This window comes from Cyprinus carpio, chromosome B23 (assembly GCF_018340385.1).
Source record: "Cyprinus carpio isolate SPL01 chromosome B23, ASM1834038v1, whole genome shotgun sequence".
NCBI lineage: Eukaryota > Metazoa > Chordata > Actinopteri > Cypriniformes > Cyprinidae > Cyprinus > Cyprinus carpio.
In genome coordinates, this window is record NC_056619.1 from 21,259,390 (window position 1) to 21,277,375 (window position 17,986).

Below are 17,986 nucleotides of genomic sequence, written 5' to 3' on the forward strand. Positions count from 1 at the left end.
GTAATTTGATATTAGCCACAAATCTCATCCAAAGAAAAAAAGAAACAAAGAACAAAAAAAAAAATGATAATTTCTGAAAGATCCCATTTTAATGTATTATTATTTTAGAGAAGTAACAATATAAGAATCAGTGTATTTTGGCTGAAAACATCACTCATTTGTGTTTTTTGTTAAATCATTTCACCACGTTAAAACATCATAAAAAATCAAATACATACTAATCTTTACTTTTCTTTTAATAAACAAACATATATGTGTGTGTGTATATATATATGTGTGTGTGTGTGTGTGTGTGTGTGTGTGTGGGAAGATCATTGACATGACATTCGTCATCTCAAACCGAGCGTTCAGATGTATGAAGCGCTGTTATGTGGCATCCTCTTCCTGCGGGGCATCAGACTCCTGCAGTAATGTGAGGACGTTGTCTGTGAATTGGTTTCTGGGCTTGTCTGATCCGGTCAGCGTCACGGGCAGCAGACGAGGGTGAGGCGGCTCGTATGGGACGGGACAGCACAGCTCATTCAGACTGAACCAGCACAGATCAGAGTCCAGCTCCATCAGCGAGCGGAACACACTGCAGAGAACAAACATCACAACTCACACCATCACCGCAGGATACTTACACTGAACTAGACTGTGATCAGCTCGAAAGAGAATTATAGTTACTTGCATTCTAATGACTGGAGGATATCTAGAGAGCAGGATAACCAAACTTTGATTCAACTGACAATTCTGACATCTAAAGAAGCATTTGTGTCTGATGAGTTATGTATATGTGTGTGTGTAAAATATGAAAAATATATTAAGAAATATTAAATATAAAACAGTATATACACACAAAAACACTGATATTTCTGTCAGGCTTGTAAATTGAAACAAAAAACACACATACAATTATTTTATTTTATTTTATTTATTGTATGTGTAATACTGTAATACAAACAAATTCAATCAATTAATAAATATATATATATAAATAATTATATTTTTATTACTGTAATTTATACAATTGTATTCTATTAATTATTATATATTGTTATATTATTAATTGCATATGTTATATAATAATATGCATATATTATATATTTGTGTCAATGCCTGTCAATCATTTATGAATAAGCAAATTGATTAATCAATCTGACACACACTGGTCAGATCTCTTTCTATTGGTCTAATCCCAATATGACCAAATATTGGTAGATATATTGATATAATGCAAACCAAAAATTACAGCAGACGGTGAATGAATCAATAATAATAAAGAGTTTATATATTAGTCTGTGCAAGTTTCTGAGACTATAAACAAATAATGCAAAATGAATCACTTTTATAAAAGAGAAATAATGCTGGGGGATTTTAAATCCACTTTGATAAAAGAAAAAGACAATTTAAAAAAATGAAGAAATATTCAGTTTCACGGTGGGTGGGGCTTTACCTGAGACACGCCTCCTGCAGTCTGATTGGCTGTCGGCAGCTCAGGTACGGAAGACAGGCGTCAATCACCCGATCCAGATCCGCCTCCACTGCAAACACACATTAACATACAAATCAGCCTCAGGAAGATCAGCTGTGAATATTAAAACACACTGAACAGTGAAAAAGCTAATATTACACTATTATAGATGTATCCTAATTCTCTATTCCCTCAAACCATAATGCATTCTCTCCAGTGAATTCACAGCAGAAATGCAAACAGTGAACGCCTGCGTCATAACGGCCACAGATGCTCTAATATATTCTAATAGTCTCCATGGCAGCATTATCCTAATTAATTAATTAAGCAGCCTGATGTAGAGCCTCATTACTCTAGAAAAATGGAGGTGAATGCAGAGGGACGGCGAGACCTGAGACAGAGAGGAATGAAGGATGGATGGAGAATAATAAAGAGGAAACATGATGTGTGAGAGAGAGAGAGCACTAGAGCCAGCTGGGAAATAAACAGCGTGACCTCTGGTGTCTGTCTGTCTCTCATAACCATGGAAACTCTATCAGTATTCAGTGTTTTCCTCTGGATGAATCTTCAACACATGGAGCTCAATCACTTCAGCGCTTCACAAAACACTGGCTTCAAATTTCTCCTGGTTTGGTTTGTAACACGGTTCCCAGACGTCGCTAGACTTGAGGATAATACTGAGTGAAAGCGATATTTCATCGGTCAATAGTCAATCATATTTACATGCATTAAGCTTGAATGCATGAGCCAAACTGCAGCATGTCAGATTTTTCCACCTCACTCCTTACAAAGTGTCTGGATTACATCAGAAAACCCACTGTGAGGGGGAGGACAACCGAAACCAGCCGAACCCCCTCGGAGCTCCTCCAGAGGAATGAACAGAGCAGCTGAGGACGGAGTGTGTTCAGATGGAGCTGTGATGATGTGACATCAACAGGAGCAGGTCTTCATCGCTTACTGTGAGACGCACGCTGCAGCTGTGAGACGCGTCTGCCATCTAGTGTTGATCACATGTTCACAGCTGTCAGACCACACAAAATGTGCATTGCAATGTCTGATATTGCTGTGCACGATTTATCAGCATGGTTTTCTAAAGGGGAAAAAATAATCTTTGATCTTTCATTAAAATGTGTTTTCTCAATAAAAAAAAAATGACTGAAGAATATTAAAAATGACTATTTTAGTGGTTTTGCACTCAAAAAACTTTTGCATTCCCCCAAGAAACAAGAAAACAAAAATGTTTTCTCTCAAAAGCACTGAAATAGTTTTTAATTCCATCTCGCATTATTTCCATCCCTGGTTTTGCGTTCACTTTGCAAGCAAAAGCATTGAAATAACTTTTTCCCCCCGTTCAAGGTTATTGAAACAAAATGAAATAAAATAAAATATAAAACTTAAACTTATTTATGCTTGTTGTCAAGGCGATAGTTCTAAGAATTTAAATAACAGTTTAGAAAAATACCATTTAAATTTTTAAATACAAATTAAGTAATTAAAATCAATCAATAAAAACTTTATAAAAACTCTATACTCAATCAATAAAATATTATATATATATAACTCTATATATAAATATATATATAAAAAAATATATACCTAAAAATAAAATCAAAATCAAAATATTAAATTACTAAACCTTTAACTAATAATACAGTGAAAACAGAACCTAAAAATAAAATCAAAATCAAAATATTAACAAAATCTATAGGTGTATATCAAGGACTAAAAAGATAAAAATAACACGGTTTCCATCTGATTTTTTTTCCATTGCCTTGTCCATTAAGCTTATGCAGGCAATGAAAAATAAACCTACTTTTACAAGCAAAAATGGTTCAAATCCTAAAATAATGTTGTGCCCTACATTACTCTAGTTGAATACTTTATTTAGCACATTACTGAAAGTAGATGCATTTTTGTTTTTTGTAATAATTTAGGCAGAACATACTTCAGGAATATCAGGATTTAGATTTGCATTTTGAACTATAATAATGTATAGTATAATATTTGTGTGTTTGCAAGATTTTGTCATAATGCTGACTTAAATGAATCATTATAATTCATTTTCATTCCACTTAATATATTTTAATGTGGGAGGGACAATGGAACAATTAGCTGAACCTTTTAAATTAATGTTATGTTTTTGTTCAGCACATATATTAAATGATAACTGAGATAATATATAAATTTCCTGCACACTATTCAGCATCATTAGGCATGTTTCCAGCATGTGTTTGTGAGACGGATGTCCAGACTCACTCAGGTCCAGTTTCACACACAGAGGTCCGAGACCCTGCAGCACGGCGAGCTGGAGCTTGTAAGCCAGTGTGTGTGTGTAGACGGGTCCGGAGCGAGCGCTGACCTCCGCCTGCTTCATCAGAGACGAGGTGAGACGAGGCAGAACCTCCTTAGACACGCGCTTCCTCAGGAAATCTCCACAGGACTCGCCCAGAACACACAACACCTGGAGATCCACCGAGAAAAACAGAGCAACCTGACGATCTGCTGGATCTGTTATTGTGTTCCAGATAATATTTGACCCTGGACCACAAAACCTAAGTGTCTTAAGTGTCAATTTTTGGAAAAAATAAAAGAGCTTTCCTCTGATGTATGGTTTGTTAGGATCTGACAATATTTGGCTGAGATACAACTATTTGAAAATCTGAAATCTGAGGGTGCAAAAAAAAAAAAAAATATTGAGAAAATCATCTTTAAAGTTGTCCAAATGAAGTTCTTAGCAATGCATATTACTAATCAAAAATTAAGTTTTGATATATTTACTGTAGGAAATTTACAAAATATCTTCATGGAACATGATCTTTACTTAATATCCTAATGATTATTGGCAAAAAATAAAAATCAATACTTTTGACCCATACAGTGTATTGTTGTCTAGTGCTACAAATATACCCCAGAGACTTAAGACTTGTTTTGTTCTTCAGGGTCACAAATGCTTGAGGTTGGTATATTTTTGAAAAGAGTCTCTTATGCTCACCAGGGTTGCACTTATTTTATCAAAATACAGTAAAATATTTTTACAATTAAAAATAACTGTTTTCTATATGAATGCATTGTAAAATGTAATTTATTTCAGTGATGCGCAGCTGAATTTTCAGCATCATTACTTCATTCTCCAGTGTCACGTGATCCTTCAGAAATCATTTTAATACGATGATTTGCTGCTCCAGAAACATTTCTGATTATGTTGAAAACAGTTGTGCTGCTTTATATTTTTTTGGAAACGGTGATACGTTTTTTTAAAAAAAAAAAAAATATTATGAATAGAAAGTTCAATACAGCATTTATTATGAAATAGAAATGACATCACAGTTGACGCAGTAATAGCAAACTACTTTCAGACTCGTTCAATAATCAATTCACTATAGCTTGACTGTAGCTAGCAAGCTTCGCTTTACTAAAGGACAGTATCTAACCAATTAAATATTAATTAAATGATCATTTAATATCATTAATTAAGTGATTTTCTAATGCAAATCATTAAACTTTAATATTGTGTTCATCACAAATAAACATACAACACTTACAACGAAGACACCCATTCATTATACATGCTTCCACTTGGTCATATTATTCAGAAACACAATTTATCATACCACTTTTACGCCGATGACACTTTTGGTTTTGCATCTGGTTGCTAGGGTGTTGTGGATGGTTGCTAGGACATGATCTCACCTTGAATGCTCGTGGTACAGCGAGAGGGTCGTCGTTGGTGAGACGGTGGAGGAGGGCAGGCCAGCACCGGTGCACCATGGGAAGCAGCTCATCCTCTCGCTCACATAAAACACACACACACAACTCCAAGATGTCCAGCACCTGTAAATACACATGCACCTTTGACTTTAGACCCGCTCTTTTCAAAGGAAGCACACCTGCAGCGATGCCAAAGCTATTATACATCACTAGAAGAGATTGTACAACCTTGAGTCGGATTCTCAGGTTGGAGTCAGAGAGCATGTGGATGCATCGCTCCATCACGTCTTTCACAATCTGGATATGAAGAGGAAGCTCCTTTTTCTCCGCAGGACCGTCTGTGTCCTCATCAGAAGTTGGTGGAGGAACTTCTGTGGACAGGAGAATTTAAAAACCTAATTGGTTTGTCATTCCTGTGCATTCGACTGCATGCTCAAAAGTATGGCTCTGTGGGACTATCATCATCTGAAAGTGTCTTGTAAATCAGCTACAAACCTTCAGCGTGATAGAAGGAGCGCCACAATAACGGATCGCTCTGGGAATTCGGCTCTGTGTGGTGTTGGTTTAATGATCAGAAATCTGAGCCCTGAGTTGAAAGCCTCAGCATGTGCAGGATTGAAGATGAGCCAAAAACGGAGCTCAGGCGAATCATAATTCTGCTCTATTACATCTGTACCCTTGTGTAAAGCACTTACTAAAGCGCTTGTTCAAGGGGAACAGACTACCCCATTACAGGTCTGCAGTTATGATGAAACCTTCAGCAGAATTAACGTAACAGCACTTTTTACTTATATGCTGCGACAACTCACTGGATCATTACTGTCGTCTGCTGTGCAAGAATTAAATTAAGGCAGGAACTGTAAAGCACAACCATTTTCTATCGTAGTGAAATTTACTGAACTGCAAGTCAACACTGATAATGCATCCTGAGAAATGTGAGTTTAAAAAGTTTAACTAAGTAAATTTCTCCAAGACGCTTTCAATTCAGGTTTGAATGTGTGCACAATTCTGCTAAATTTGGCTGAAGAGCCTTGGAAGTTTTTTTATCATCCACCAGGCAAAAATCATAAGTCAGATCACTTAGAAAGTAAGAGCATTTACATTAAAGTTTTCCAGGAGAAAATAAAAAGCACTTCCATAATGTACTTAAAGTGCTCCATTTTCATGCACTAATTCTGTACTTAATATACTAAAAATGATTCTTTAGAACTTCTTAAGATCATCTAAAGTGCATCATAAAGTGTACTCAAATGTGCCATTTCAGGACACCATGAATATGAACTAAAATGGGCTTTTAACAAACTTTCTCTATATTAAAAAAATTATTTAGTAGTGCTGTCAAACGATTAATCACGATTAATCGCATTCAAAATAAAAGTTTTTGTTTACATAATATCTGTGTATATTTATTATGTATATATAAATACACACACACACACACACACATATGCATGTATATATTTAAGAATTTTTTTTTTTATATATTAAATATATTTATTTAAAATATAAATTATATGAATATAAAAAATACATACTGTATGTTTGTGTATTTATATATACATAATAAATATACACAGATATTATGTAAACAAAAACTTTTATTTTGGATGCGATTAATCGCAATTAATCGTTTGACAACACTAGTACTTATTTACCACTTGTAGTACACTTGAACCTATTTTACATACACCAGTGGGTTACTACTACAAAAGTTACCTAAATACATTTTTTGGTAGCACTTTATTTTACAATCCTGTTCCTCATGTACATACTATGTACTTATTTTAGTAATTACAATAACTATGTAATAACTAGGTACTAACCCTGAACCTATCCCTAAACCTAACCCTACCCCATGTAGTTGCCTTGTATTACCACAACTTTCTCAGATAAATACACTGTAAGTACACTAAAAGTACATATAAGTACACGTACTGTAAAATAAAGTGCAACCCATTTTTTAATACAGAGAAAGTATAATAAAAGAACATTTTAGCTAATATTCATGGTGTTCCAAAATAGCTCATTCGAGTACACTTATATGTTCGATTATCTTAAGAAGTACTAAAGAATAATTTTTAGTAAGCCTATATTAAGTACAAAATTAGTGCATGAAAATAGAGCACTTTAAGTATTTTCCCCTCCTGGCTTAATACTAAAGAAATTAATTAACTAAACATGGATGTAAATTACAAACCTAAATCATTAGGATCTTCCTCCTCTACTCCAATGCCTTCTGCAAGCTCCTTCTGCTTCTTATAGTCCAGGAGAAACTGCCTCAAGTTCACACACTCTTTATTCTGGGTCTCTTTGCTGGATGTCTTCTGGCGTCCAATAGTAGCAGGAAACCATCTCACTGTGGTAAAACGTGTCAATTTTTCAAACTTAATACATTTAGAAACTATTAATTAATAGTAACATTGCTCAAAACAATAGTTAAAGGGATAGTTCACCAAAAAATAAAAAAATCCTGTCATTTATTACTCACCCTCATGCCGTTCCAAACCCATAAGACCTTCATTCACCTTCTGAACACAAATTAAGATATTTTTGATGAAATCCGAGAGCTTTCTGACCCTGATTAGACAGCAATGTTACTGAAATGTTCCCAGGTTCCAGAAATGCAGTAAAGACATTGCTTTCATGAGTACCAAGACACATCAATATCAAGACGTATCAATACTCTCAATAATGGCGGCAGACGTTGCACAGCGGTGAAGAATGGTTAAATAAAGTTGTTATTTTTGTTTTCTTTTACAGTTAAATTACAGTTGGACCACTGAAGTCACATGGACTAGTTTACTGATGTCTGGGAACATTTCGGTTACATTGCTGTCTAATGAGGGTCAGAAAGCTCTTGGATTTCATCAAAAATATCTAAATGTGTGTTCCGAAGATGAACGAAGGTCTTACAGTTTTGGAACAACATGAGGTTGAGTAAGTAATGATTAAACTATCCCTTTAAGTAAACTAAGGAAAAGTAAGACTCACCGAGTGCTTTCATGAGTGAGTGTAGCACACTACAGAACTGTGGCGCTCTCTGGTCATAGCTGAGATCAAGTGCTGTTAACACGTCCTGCACCACATCGGCCACTAGAGGCAGCAGACTGGCATCTGAGTGAGTGAACATGACCGCAAGAACTTGTGCAGCATGAGGGTGAATGCTGGGTCTGGCTAGATTTAGAGAAACGTCATTGAGAAGGTAGTCTGAGTTCTTGATGACAAGCTCCTTGGGTGAACTGTAATCGCAAGCCTTGCAGAGGTCGCACATTGCGTTAAAAGCCGCTTGGCTGACAAGAAGTGACTCGTCTCCGTTCTTCTCCAGCACAGGGTAAAGCGTCGTCATCAGAAGCAGACGGAAATCGGTGCCTAATGCCAGGGCGAAGCCCCCGATGCCCTCCAACTGGATACAGATTTGCCAGATGTTGCTGTTGAGTTGGTGGAGCGTTGGAGATTTGGATGCTGGAAGCAACTGCAGACAGTTTCGTTCTGGACTACTGGACACCAAGGAGGTTGTAGACTCAAGTTTCCCTTCCAAGGCTTCTGAGGCTGTAGGGAGATGCCAGTTACTCAAACTGATGTACTCCTCGATGACGGACATGACTGAAGATTTCAAGTCTTCTTGATTTGTTCTAGACTGGTTTGTTCCTGAACTATCAATCCTAGAAGTGTCCGTCTCTACGCCAATGCCTGCGGCACCGACAATGACCTCGTTGAGGACCAAAGCAGCTTGCTTTCTGTAAACCGAAGACTCCTTGTACAGTTCCATGAAGCGGTCAACAAGAAGGTAGAGGTTTCCGTAGTATCCCAACATGCGGCAGATCGTCCTGAGTGCTGAGAATATCTTGTCGTCTGTGAAGTAGAGGAAGTATTTCCTCTGGGATGGGATTTGGTGCAGGTCAGGCCTCAAGTCTGTCGAAGACGTCAGAGTTCTCTCCTCGATGATCTTCACATCCGTTACGTCCAGCTCCATCACTTGCATCAGTGCTTTGGAGATGCGCTCCAGATGTACAGCTGAAGTAAGCACCGCATCCACTTTAGGCCCCAGAATCTTGAGGTACCCAAGAAACACGTTAAGAACAAAGAGCTTGCGTTGGTCATCAGATGTTCTCATGAGTCTAGGTAAAGATGATGCCAAGCTGTGGAGGTTTTCGGATATAATATCAGTAAAGTCCTGTCTGTCATTGGTTTGACCCATTTGTGCCACCTCATCTAATGCTGCATTGCACCTGTGCTTAACCTCAGGCTCCTCATCGTTGACAGCACCAACCAATGCTTCCAGTAGAGGACCGACACATTCACCCACAGACTGCCTGCACTGAGAAAGCAGAAAATGGGATAGACTGACCAACTCAAGTCTGACTCTCCAGTGCGGGTGGGCAGATGTGCAAGAAATGATCTTCTGTAAGACCAAACCAAGGCGCTGGGATGTGGTTTTGCACCAGGATGGAGTCCTCTTCACAACAAGCTCCCCAACCCTCCCCAGATCTCCAGCTGCCACACCATTGTCTGCTTTCTGAAGCTGCTCATCGGCCATCACCAGACCTACTGCTTTATACCAAACCCTCATGGCCTTCACTGTAACCGCATGGCCTTGTCTTAAATCTCCACTTATTACGAGACTCAGGGCTCGAGAAATCCCAGGTAAAAAAGTAGCCAAGGTGCGTCCGAGCATAAACCTCTCATCACGTCCTAGTTTAATGTGTTCCTCTTCGCAGTCGCACTGCTGAAACAAAGAAAGGAGACATTTAAGGGAAGCCGTTTGAACTCCTCTAGCCTTTTCGTGCTCTGCTAATGCCAGAAGAAGTGAAACGGCGGCTCCAAGTCCAGGCAACATGCTTGGCTCGTAGAGTTTAAAAACAATGTCACCGTAGGCAGAGTGCATAAGGGTGTCCAGGCATCTAAGGACGGCCAGTTTTAGCTCCTCAGAGGTCGTGGCGGGTTTTCCCGGGTCTTTTGGGGAACAAAGACAAAGGCAGAGCTCGGAGAAAAGATCTCGCAGAGAATCCCAACTTTGAACGCAAGTGTTCTCCAACACATACGTCACGGCTTCCATCACCGCCTGGACGAGTCCCTCCCGCTTTGAGCCGGGGGTTTTGAGGACAAATCTGAGCGGGAACAGAATATAGTCCTGGAGCTGTTGGAGAGCTCCATCGCTCACACTGCGGAGATGACCGCTAAGAGCTTCGACGTTAGCGGCCGTAGGTTCTTTGGTCAGGAGGACACAGGATGGGCGGAGATATGCAAATGCAATCTTTGGGTCTTCGATCTGATGTTGAGCCATTCTTCGTGTATGGAGCTACGAGATCTGTGCAGGATGTTAATAAAGCTGCATGTCATCTTGAGAGAGACAAACATGAGAATTGCAAATATAAAAATGTATGACAAAGAGAAACTTTTACCAGCTAAAATCTGTTTAATCAATGACTGATTTCTTGAAGTGACATTTTGATTATATAATCAAGTAAATGCATTTCATAATGGATGCAGATCATGTTCCAACTTCTTATATGATATTTCTGATAATTGTTTTCACTAGCATACATAAAGCATGCTATCTTAAAACAAACAAACAGGGTCTGAGTCAATTACCAACTATGAACGGCTTATCACACTAAAATATTTTGGCAGGAATCACAGACAGGGCTTAGTTTATACCAGGATTAGGCCATAGGTCAATTAGGACATGCCTGGTGTGCATCTTGAGACGAAACAAAGGCACTGATATATTTTAAGATCAGTCTGTGCAAGTTTCTTTCAGTTAAAACAGCTCAGACTTACATTAACCTTGTCTGTGAAAAAATGATGCCCAGTAAGTTAATGTCCTAAGAGGTGTACATCACTCTTGTTACTGTGTATGTTTAATAAAATGATGCCCAGTAAGCCAATTTAAAAGTCGTAAAGTCACAATACAAAACCATTCGTTTTTCGTTTATGGCCATGGTTTATTTTAACATATGAAGAGTGAACGTGCATGTTGAATATTTACTTACAGCCCCTCCTCCACTTAAAGTTTTTCACAGTACTTACTCACTCAGTGGTTCAGTGTCAGCAGCAGCAGCAGCACACATGCAGTTCCAAGCTCAAAATCATGTCAATAAGCTCCTGCTTCATTTCATTAAACATAAAATTACGACTTTCAGTCCAGAGAGAGATCCTCTATGCCTGCTAGCAAACAAAGACCGGGTTTTCTAGACAAAAGAGCAAACATCACTTGAAAATGACTGGTATTATTATTTAAAACGACACATGTATAGCGCTTCCAAAAAACACATCCAGCATGTTGTGTCGTCGCATCGGTATGACGTCACGCACGCGACGCTCGTTTGTTTATCAACCAACTTGGAACAGAATCCCATCGTGTTCAAACAATCGGCAGAAGTTTCGAGGAATATACTCACGGATTGTATTTCATTAATCCGATTTATGAATATCGCGACTCAAACCGCCCTTCTGATCCGCGATAGTTCGTATTTAGTTGTTCCCGCGTGCGTTGTGCCATATCGAAGTTGAATCCAGATTTGGCAAACGTTACAAAAACTGCTGACAGGTGAAAATGTGTTTACATTACCTTTATCTTTTAGTTGTTTGCTTTATTTGTTTGTTTAACCGGCTTAATTAGCTTTTATTGTCTTGAATATGTTGGCTGCATGTCTCCGAAATGTTGCATTACTATTAATCACCTTCTCAACTAATCAATAATAAGTTCAAACTCGTCTATTATATCTCTTTTGTTAATCACATGGCCTATATATATATGTATATATATATATATATATATATATATATATATATATATATATATATATATATATATATATATGCAATCAAACTTCCGTTATAAATACATATTTGTGTATAACAAATATTCCATTTGGTCTATGTTAATACAAGTAAACCACAGAAAATAAGGTCATGAATCCTAATATGCATGACAATTATTAAAAAATAAGCAAAATGCATTTGAAAGTGGTTTGATAATGTGTATGTATGTGGTTGTTTGACAAATAAAATGTATTATTGTAGCATTTTTGTTTAATATCAAGCTTCCGGATTAAATTTTATATGACATTATGAGAGAACGTGTATAATTTTAGCACTATTTTAAAACCTTTTATATGTAGGTTATTTTTAAATGTCCTTGGATTGTGAAAAATAAAATAAAACTATGCCATATAAAGAAATATTGCATGTCGAAGCTATACTATAATAAGAGCTATAGTAAAAAATATTGTTTTGAATGCAGAATAATACATCAAACAATCAAAAGTCAACTTACAATATGTTTATACTTTACAGATTATATTATAAATATTAGGATGCATTTTTCCCTGTGAGCCCCTTAGTTTGAAAGCAGCTTTAGATTTCTTAAGTGATGCAACTGTTGTGTCTTCTCAGGGTGGTTTGGTGAGAGACAGCGGTCAGCATGTCATCGTTCTCCGAGTCTGCGCTGGAGAAGAAGCTGTCTGAACTGAGTAACTCGCAGCAGAGCGTTCAGACTCTGTCTCTGTGGATCATTCATCACCGCAAACATGCGTCCTTCATCGTGCGCGTGTGGCACAGAGAACTGAAGAAGGGTAAGAGGGAGTGTTACCGCTGCTGACACCTACAGCTTGGGGTTCAGAATGGTAGCTGATGGAATAGTTGACTCAAAAATTTAAATTTGTTGAAAAAGTCATCACGCTCAGGCCATCTGAGATGTAGATGAGTTTGTTTCTTCATCAGATTTGGAGAATGCTGCATTGCATCACTTGCTCAGCAATGGATGTGAATGGGTGCCGTCAGAATGAGAGTCCAAACAGCTGATAAAAACATCACAATAATCAACATCACTCCAGTCCATCAGTTTACATCTTGTGAAGAGAAAAGCTGCATGTTTGTATGAAACAAATCCATCATTAAGATGTTTTTTTTTTTTTTTTTAATTAACAATTGCTTCCAGCTAATATGTGTCCATGCATACTCCATAAAACACTTCCTCCAGTGAAAAGGCTATCTGGTCTGAATCAGAAGAGAAATCTGCACAGATTACAAGCTGTTTATAAGCCAAAAAAGCTCTAAACAAATAAGTGAGTGGATTTTGATGTGAGAGACAACAGGAGATTGGCTTTTTCTCTTGAAGTGTTATTATGGATTATGGACTTGAGTTTTGTCCGGAAGCAACAGTTTGAAGTTACAACACCTTAATGATGGGTTTGTTTCTTACAAAAACACACACTTTCTCTTCATAAGACATTAACTAATGGACAGGAGTGATGTGTGGATTATTGTGATGTTTTTATCAGCTGTTTGGACTCTCATTCTGACGGCACCCATTCACATCCATTGGTGAAAAAAAGTTATGTAATGATACATTTTTCCAAATCTGATGAAGAAACAAACTCATCTACATTTTGGATGGCCTGAGTGTGAGTAATAAATGTAATTTTTTTGGCTGAACTTGTTTAGTTTAGTCTGCACATAGCATGTTGGTTGTGTAAACAAGGTTAACTTTCAAAAATGGCTAAAAGGTTGAAATATTAAAACTGAAACACACAACACACTTTTGTTCTAAAGTTAGTAATAATGAAATGTTTGTTGTTCAGCGAAAAGCAGCAGGAAGTTGACGTTCCTGTATCTGGCTAATGACGTGATTCAGAACAGTAAGAAAAAGGGTCCTGAGTTCGCCAAAGACTTTGAGGGCGTCCTGGTTGATGCCTGCTCACACGTGGCCAGGTAAACACACCTTCACATATGCTTTCTGTGTTCAGTAGTATGCATCTGTCCTGCCTCACGTATATTCTGTGTCTTTCTCTGGCAGAGATGGAGATGAAGGCTGTAAGAAGCAGATGGAGAGGTTGCTGAACATCTGGCAGGAGCGAAACCTCTACCGTGCAGACTTCATCCAGCAGCTCAAACTGGCTATCGAGGACTCGGACAGTCCCAAACAGAAGCCCGCAGGTCAGCGCAATACATGCATACTGTGTAAACCTTTTAAAAACATCCCAAGATGCACCTGATGAAGTTGGCAATCTGGAGAACAAGCTCAAATATAAGAGAGATTTCATTTATGTCACGTTTTCATCATTCATGCTTCAATTTGTGTTCATAATTACTATAGCTTGCGAACGTTTTTGTCATGCAACTTTTTCATCAGGCATTGTTTTCACCAAAATGCATGTTTGTGATGTCTGTTTACTGTCCTGTAGAATGCATGAACTGAATTGGCTCTTTCTGAAAGTAAGGTGAAGTAACAGTTGCATGCTATTTTGTAGTAGATAATAGAAAACATTTGAAGAGAAGCTACCAGAAGGTCCAGGAGGAAGAGGAGGAGGATGATGATGATTACAGAGGTCACTATTCTCCCCAGAAGACGGACGCAGCTGCTCCACAACTGGTACGAATGACATTTACTCAAAATAAATCTGATTCTAACCCTTGATTCTTGATATTGATGATTGATTTTATTAGACCATTTTGAATGGTTCTGCAGTGCTAAAAATAAATTGAAATATTAAATAAAAATACAAAAGGTCTAAGTAATGTCTTTAATATGATTTAAAATAAAAAAAATTTATTATTTAAAAATAAATCTTTTTTCTTTTTTTTTGCAGAAATATCCATTCTTTACTGAAAAGTAATGATTTAAAAAGAAAAATATTTAAAAATGCATTGATATACCCATTTTTTTTTTTTGAGCTTTTATTTGGTTAATCTTAGGTCAAACAGAAAGTAACAATAACGTAAATATAGTAATATAATATAAAATAAAATATTGTTTAAAACTATTTCAGATGCACTGCTAAAGCAGCTTTACATGTGGTTCTTCATCTGAAAAATGTAAAACATTTTTATATTATTATTATTATTATTATACTATACATGGAATGTTTGTATTTTATTTTAATTTAATTTATTTTATTGTTCACTTTGCAAGACCATTTAAAATGGACTAGTCAAGGAAAAAATGTCTCAAAATAACAATATATAACAATTTTTAATCTAAAAGCTCGATATTGAGTAAAAATTCTATAATAAAAATCCGTATCAACAATCAAAGGTAGGAACAACACTTCTTTAAATAATAAATGGCATTTAAGGGACTCATGGGTGAAAAGTATATTAACATTTATAATTAATATCATTTAATGTTTGTAATATAATGTTAATGTAAAAAGCACGGGCAGCTGATTTGACGTCACATTGCAAGACACTGCTAAAACTGCTTGATGTTTCAAAGCAACTACCAGTATGTTTATACTTTTTATATACACATTATATTAGATATCCGGGTGCACATTTTCTCATGAGCCTTTTTAGTTTGGGAGAAACATTTATGTGCTATTTACTCAAAGAAAAGTGATTCTAACCCTTGATTTTCATGTCAGTTTATGGTAAAAATGATGGTATTGTTTCTATTATTGTTTTTTAAGGTTCCATAGGATAGCACCATTTTAACAGTTTGAATGTGGTTCATCCAATCAGATTTTATAAAGTAATCAGATTTCTAAGAAAGGTTGTGTGTGACATGATCCTCAGACGGAGGAGCTGGTGAAAGCGCTGCAGGATCTAGAGAATGCTGCGTCCGGTGACGCTGCCGTGAGACAGAAGATCGCATCCCTTCCACAGGAAGTGCAGGACGTTTCTCTTCTAGAGAAGATCACAGGTGAGTCTCGCAGGAGAAGCGTACCCCGGTCTAACAGGAAGTGGATTCTGATGAAACTCTGTATTCTCTGCAGATAAACAGGCGGCAGACAAGCTGTCGAAGACGGTGGACGAGGCCTGTCTGCTGCTGGCCGAGTATAACGGGCGGCTGGCCGCTGAGTTAGAGGACCGGAGACAGCTGGCCCGCATGCTGACCGAATACATCCAGAGCCAGAGAGATGCGCTCAACGAGAGGGAGAGGAAGCTGGAGGTACGTTTACCGTCCTGCCATCATCATCTACTCCTCATGGGAGAATCTCTGCAGAATATCAAAGCTGATGTTTTCAATATAATGTATTTTAAACAAAGCAGTTCATATTACTTACGCGCTAAATTCAGAGTTTTTGGAAATCTTCTGACAAAAAGACCCAAATCAAATCATTATTCACTGATAAATCGTAATCTTGTTTCAACTCAAGGTGGGTTCATTTAGGTTTAAATTCCTCACACTTGGTTTCACAAGACTTTCAATACCATATGGACAACTTCTTGGATAATTTTCATACTTTTATGGTACTTTTACGTAATTTTCGAACTTTAAAAACAAGCTTGTGTGAAATGTTTCAATGTTTTTGAAAGAAAAGACAATAAATCAAACATAAATACATAAAAACAATAGCAATTATTTGATCAGAAATACAGAAAAACAGTAACATTTTGAAATATTATAACAGTTTTAAATAAATGATTTCTATTTAGTATATATTAAAGTGTAGTTGATTGCTGTGATGCGCAGCTGTATTTTCAGCATCATTACTCCAGTCTTCAGTGACACATGATCTTCAGAAATCATTCTAATATACTGATTTGCTGCTCAAGAAACATTTCTGATTATTATCAATGATAAAAACAGTTTAATATGTTTTTGGAAGTTGTGATGCATTTTATTTTTCATGATTCTTTAATCAATAGAAAGAGAAAAGAGTCGGCATGAATCTGTCAATCAAAAGAACATCATTTGTTTGAAATAGAAATCTTTAAATAACATTATAAATGTTTACTGTCACTTCTGATCAAATGAATGCATCTTTACTAAATAAAATAGTATTAGTGTATTTAAAAACATTAGAGTGACCACAAACCAATTCATTCGTTGATCATCTGGTGTTCTTGCAGGAGTACAAGCAGAAACTGGCTCGCGTCACACAAGTGAGGAAGGAGCTCAAGTCTCACATCCAGAGTCTTCCAGATCTTTCTCTTCTCCCGAGCGTCACCGGCGGTCTCGCTCCTCTCCCGTCTGCTGGAGATCTGTTCTCCACTGACTGAACATCTCTGAGACTCACAGACACTGACAGGAACATCAGTGATGAAGATCTGCTGTCACCAGCTCAGCTTTCACACCTTTGTTTTTCATTAGTTCTCATGTCAGCTAAACCTCACCGAGATCAAACCACGAGTCGATCCGTCAGTAATCCAGACTCAGTGTGGAGATTATGTTTTGATGTGGAAAGCAACTCCCTTTGCTTTGTCTTATATCTGTAGATTTTTAGTTTTATTGCTCAGAGTTTAATTTTGCTTCATTTTGGTTTTTGGAGGAAACTAAACATGAGGATTCAGTTTTAAACACCTCACTGCTAATGAGTTCATGATATCAAGAGAAATTAATTAGAAACTCGTGCCCATCATCAGACTGTGATATATTTTGGTTACAAACCTGACCTGTTTTTCTTCAAATGATTATTTTGTTGATAAATTCAACAGATGTGCTGATATTTGTGAGACGAATACAGTGTGATCACATTCTCTTCTGTGGTCACTGTATGATTACAGCGTCTCTCATTAAATATGACCGAACACATTCAGTAACAAAATGTTTTTTTTTTGTTTTTTTTTTTTTTTTTAATATAAGTAAATTTTTGGTATTTGGTTTGAATGGATTGCTGTATTATCAGAGGGACATGTAAATGAGATTGTGTGAAGCATCTGTGAAATATAAAGTGGCCAAACTCTTTCCAAAACATTTCTTATGTTTAATTCACAGATTACTAAAAAATAACAATGTTGATCATCACCAAAACAAACCATCAAACAGAGAATACTCAAGCTTTTTCGAGGTTTCTTCTAGGTCATTGTTGTTTACAGATTTCGAATCAGTGACACTATTGAGCTGAAAAGCCATCTTGTGCTCTGTAGCCATTTTAT

General features: G+C 36.9%; 2 protein-coding genes across 7 annotated transcripts; one reads left to right on the forward strand and one right to left on the reverse strand.

Moving 5' to 3' along the window:
* Positions 1 to 259: 259 nt before the first annotated feature.
* Positions 260 to 11,453, reverse strand: LOC109048266 (TELO2-interacting protein 1 homolog). Of its 5 annotated transcripts, none has more exons than XM_019065954.2 (8): positions 11,196 to 11,453; positions 8,153 to 10,469; positions 7,359 to 7,517; positions 5,390 to 5,532; positions 5,144 to 5,284; positions 3,710 to 3,914; positions 1,436 to 1,523; positions 260 to 574 (listed from the first exon to the last, which is right to left on the reverse strand). In XM_019065954.2, the coding sequence occupies exons 2-8, from the start codon at positions 10,443 to 10,445 to the stop codon at positions 367 to 369; spliced, it is 3,237 nt and encodes a 1,078-aa protein (XP_018921499.2). In that variant the 5' UTR covers positions 10,446 to 10,469; positions 11,196 to 11,453; the 3' UTR covers positions 260 to 366. The 5 variants fall into 5 exon arrangements, with proteins under 5 accessions (XP_018921499.2, XP_042606170.1, XP_018921497.2 ...); XM_042750236.1 differs by having other exon boundaries at positions 8,153 to 10,501; XM_019065952.2 differs by having other exon boundaries at positions 11,192 to 11,453.
* Positions 11,454 to 11,509: 56 nt separating this feature from the next.
* LOC109048269 (regulation of nuclear pre-mRNA domain-containing protein 1B) lies at positions 11,510 to 17,802 on the forward strand. 2 transcript variants are annotated; one of them, XM_042750238.1, is made up of 8 exons: positions 11,510 to 11,711; positions 12,560 to 12,738; positions 13,747 to 13,876; positions 13,962 to 14,101; positions 14,416 to 14,537; positions 15,680 to 15,806; positions 15,880 to 16,055; positions 16,961 to 17,800. In XM_042750238.1, exons 2-8 carry the CDS (start codon positions 12,588 to 12,590, stop codon positions 17,108 to 17,110), a joined length of 996 nt encoding a protein of 331 aa, XP_042606172.1. In that variant the 5' UTR covers positions 11,510 to 11,711; positions 12,560 to 12,587; the 3' UTR covers positions 17,111 to 17,800. The 2 variants fall into 2 exon arrangements, with proteins under 2 accessions (XP_042606172.1, XP_042606173.1); XM_042750239.1 differs by having other exon boundaries at positions 11,513 to 11,711; positions 14,419 to 14,537; positions 16,961 to 17,802.
* The last annotated feature ends 184 nt before the right edge of the window (positions 17,803 to 17,986 follow it).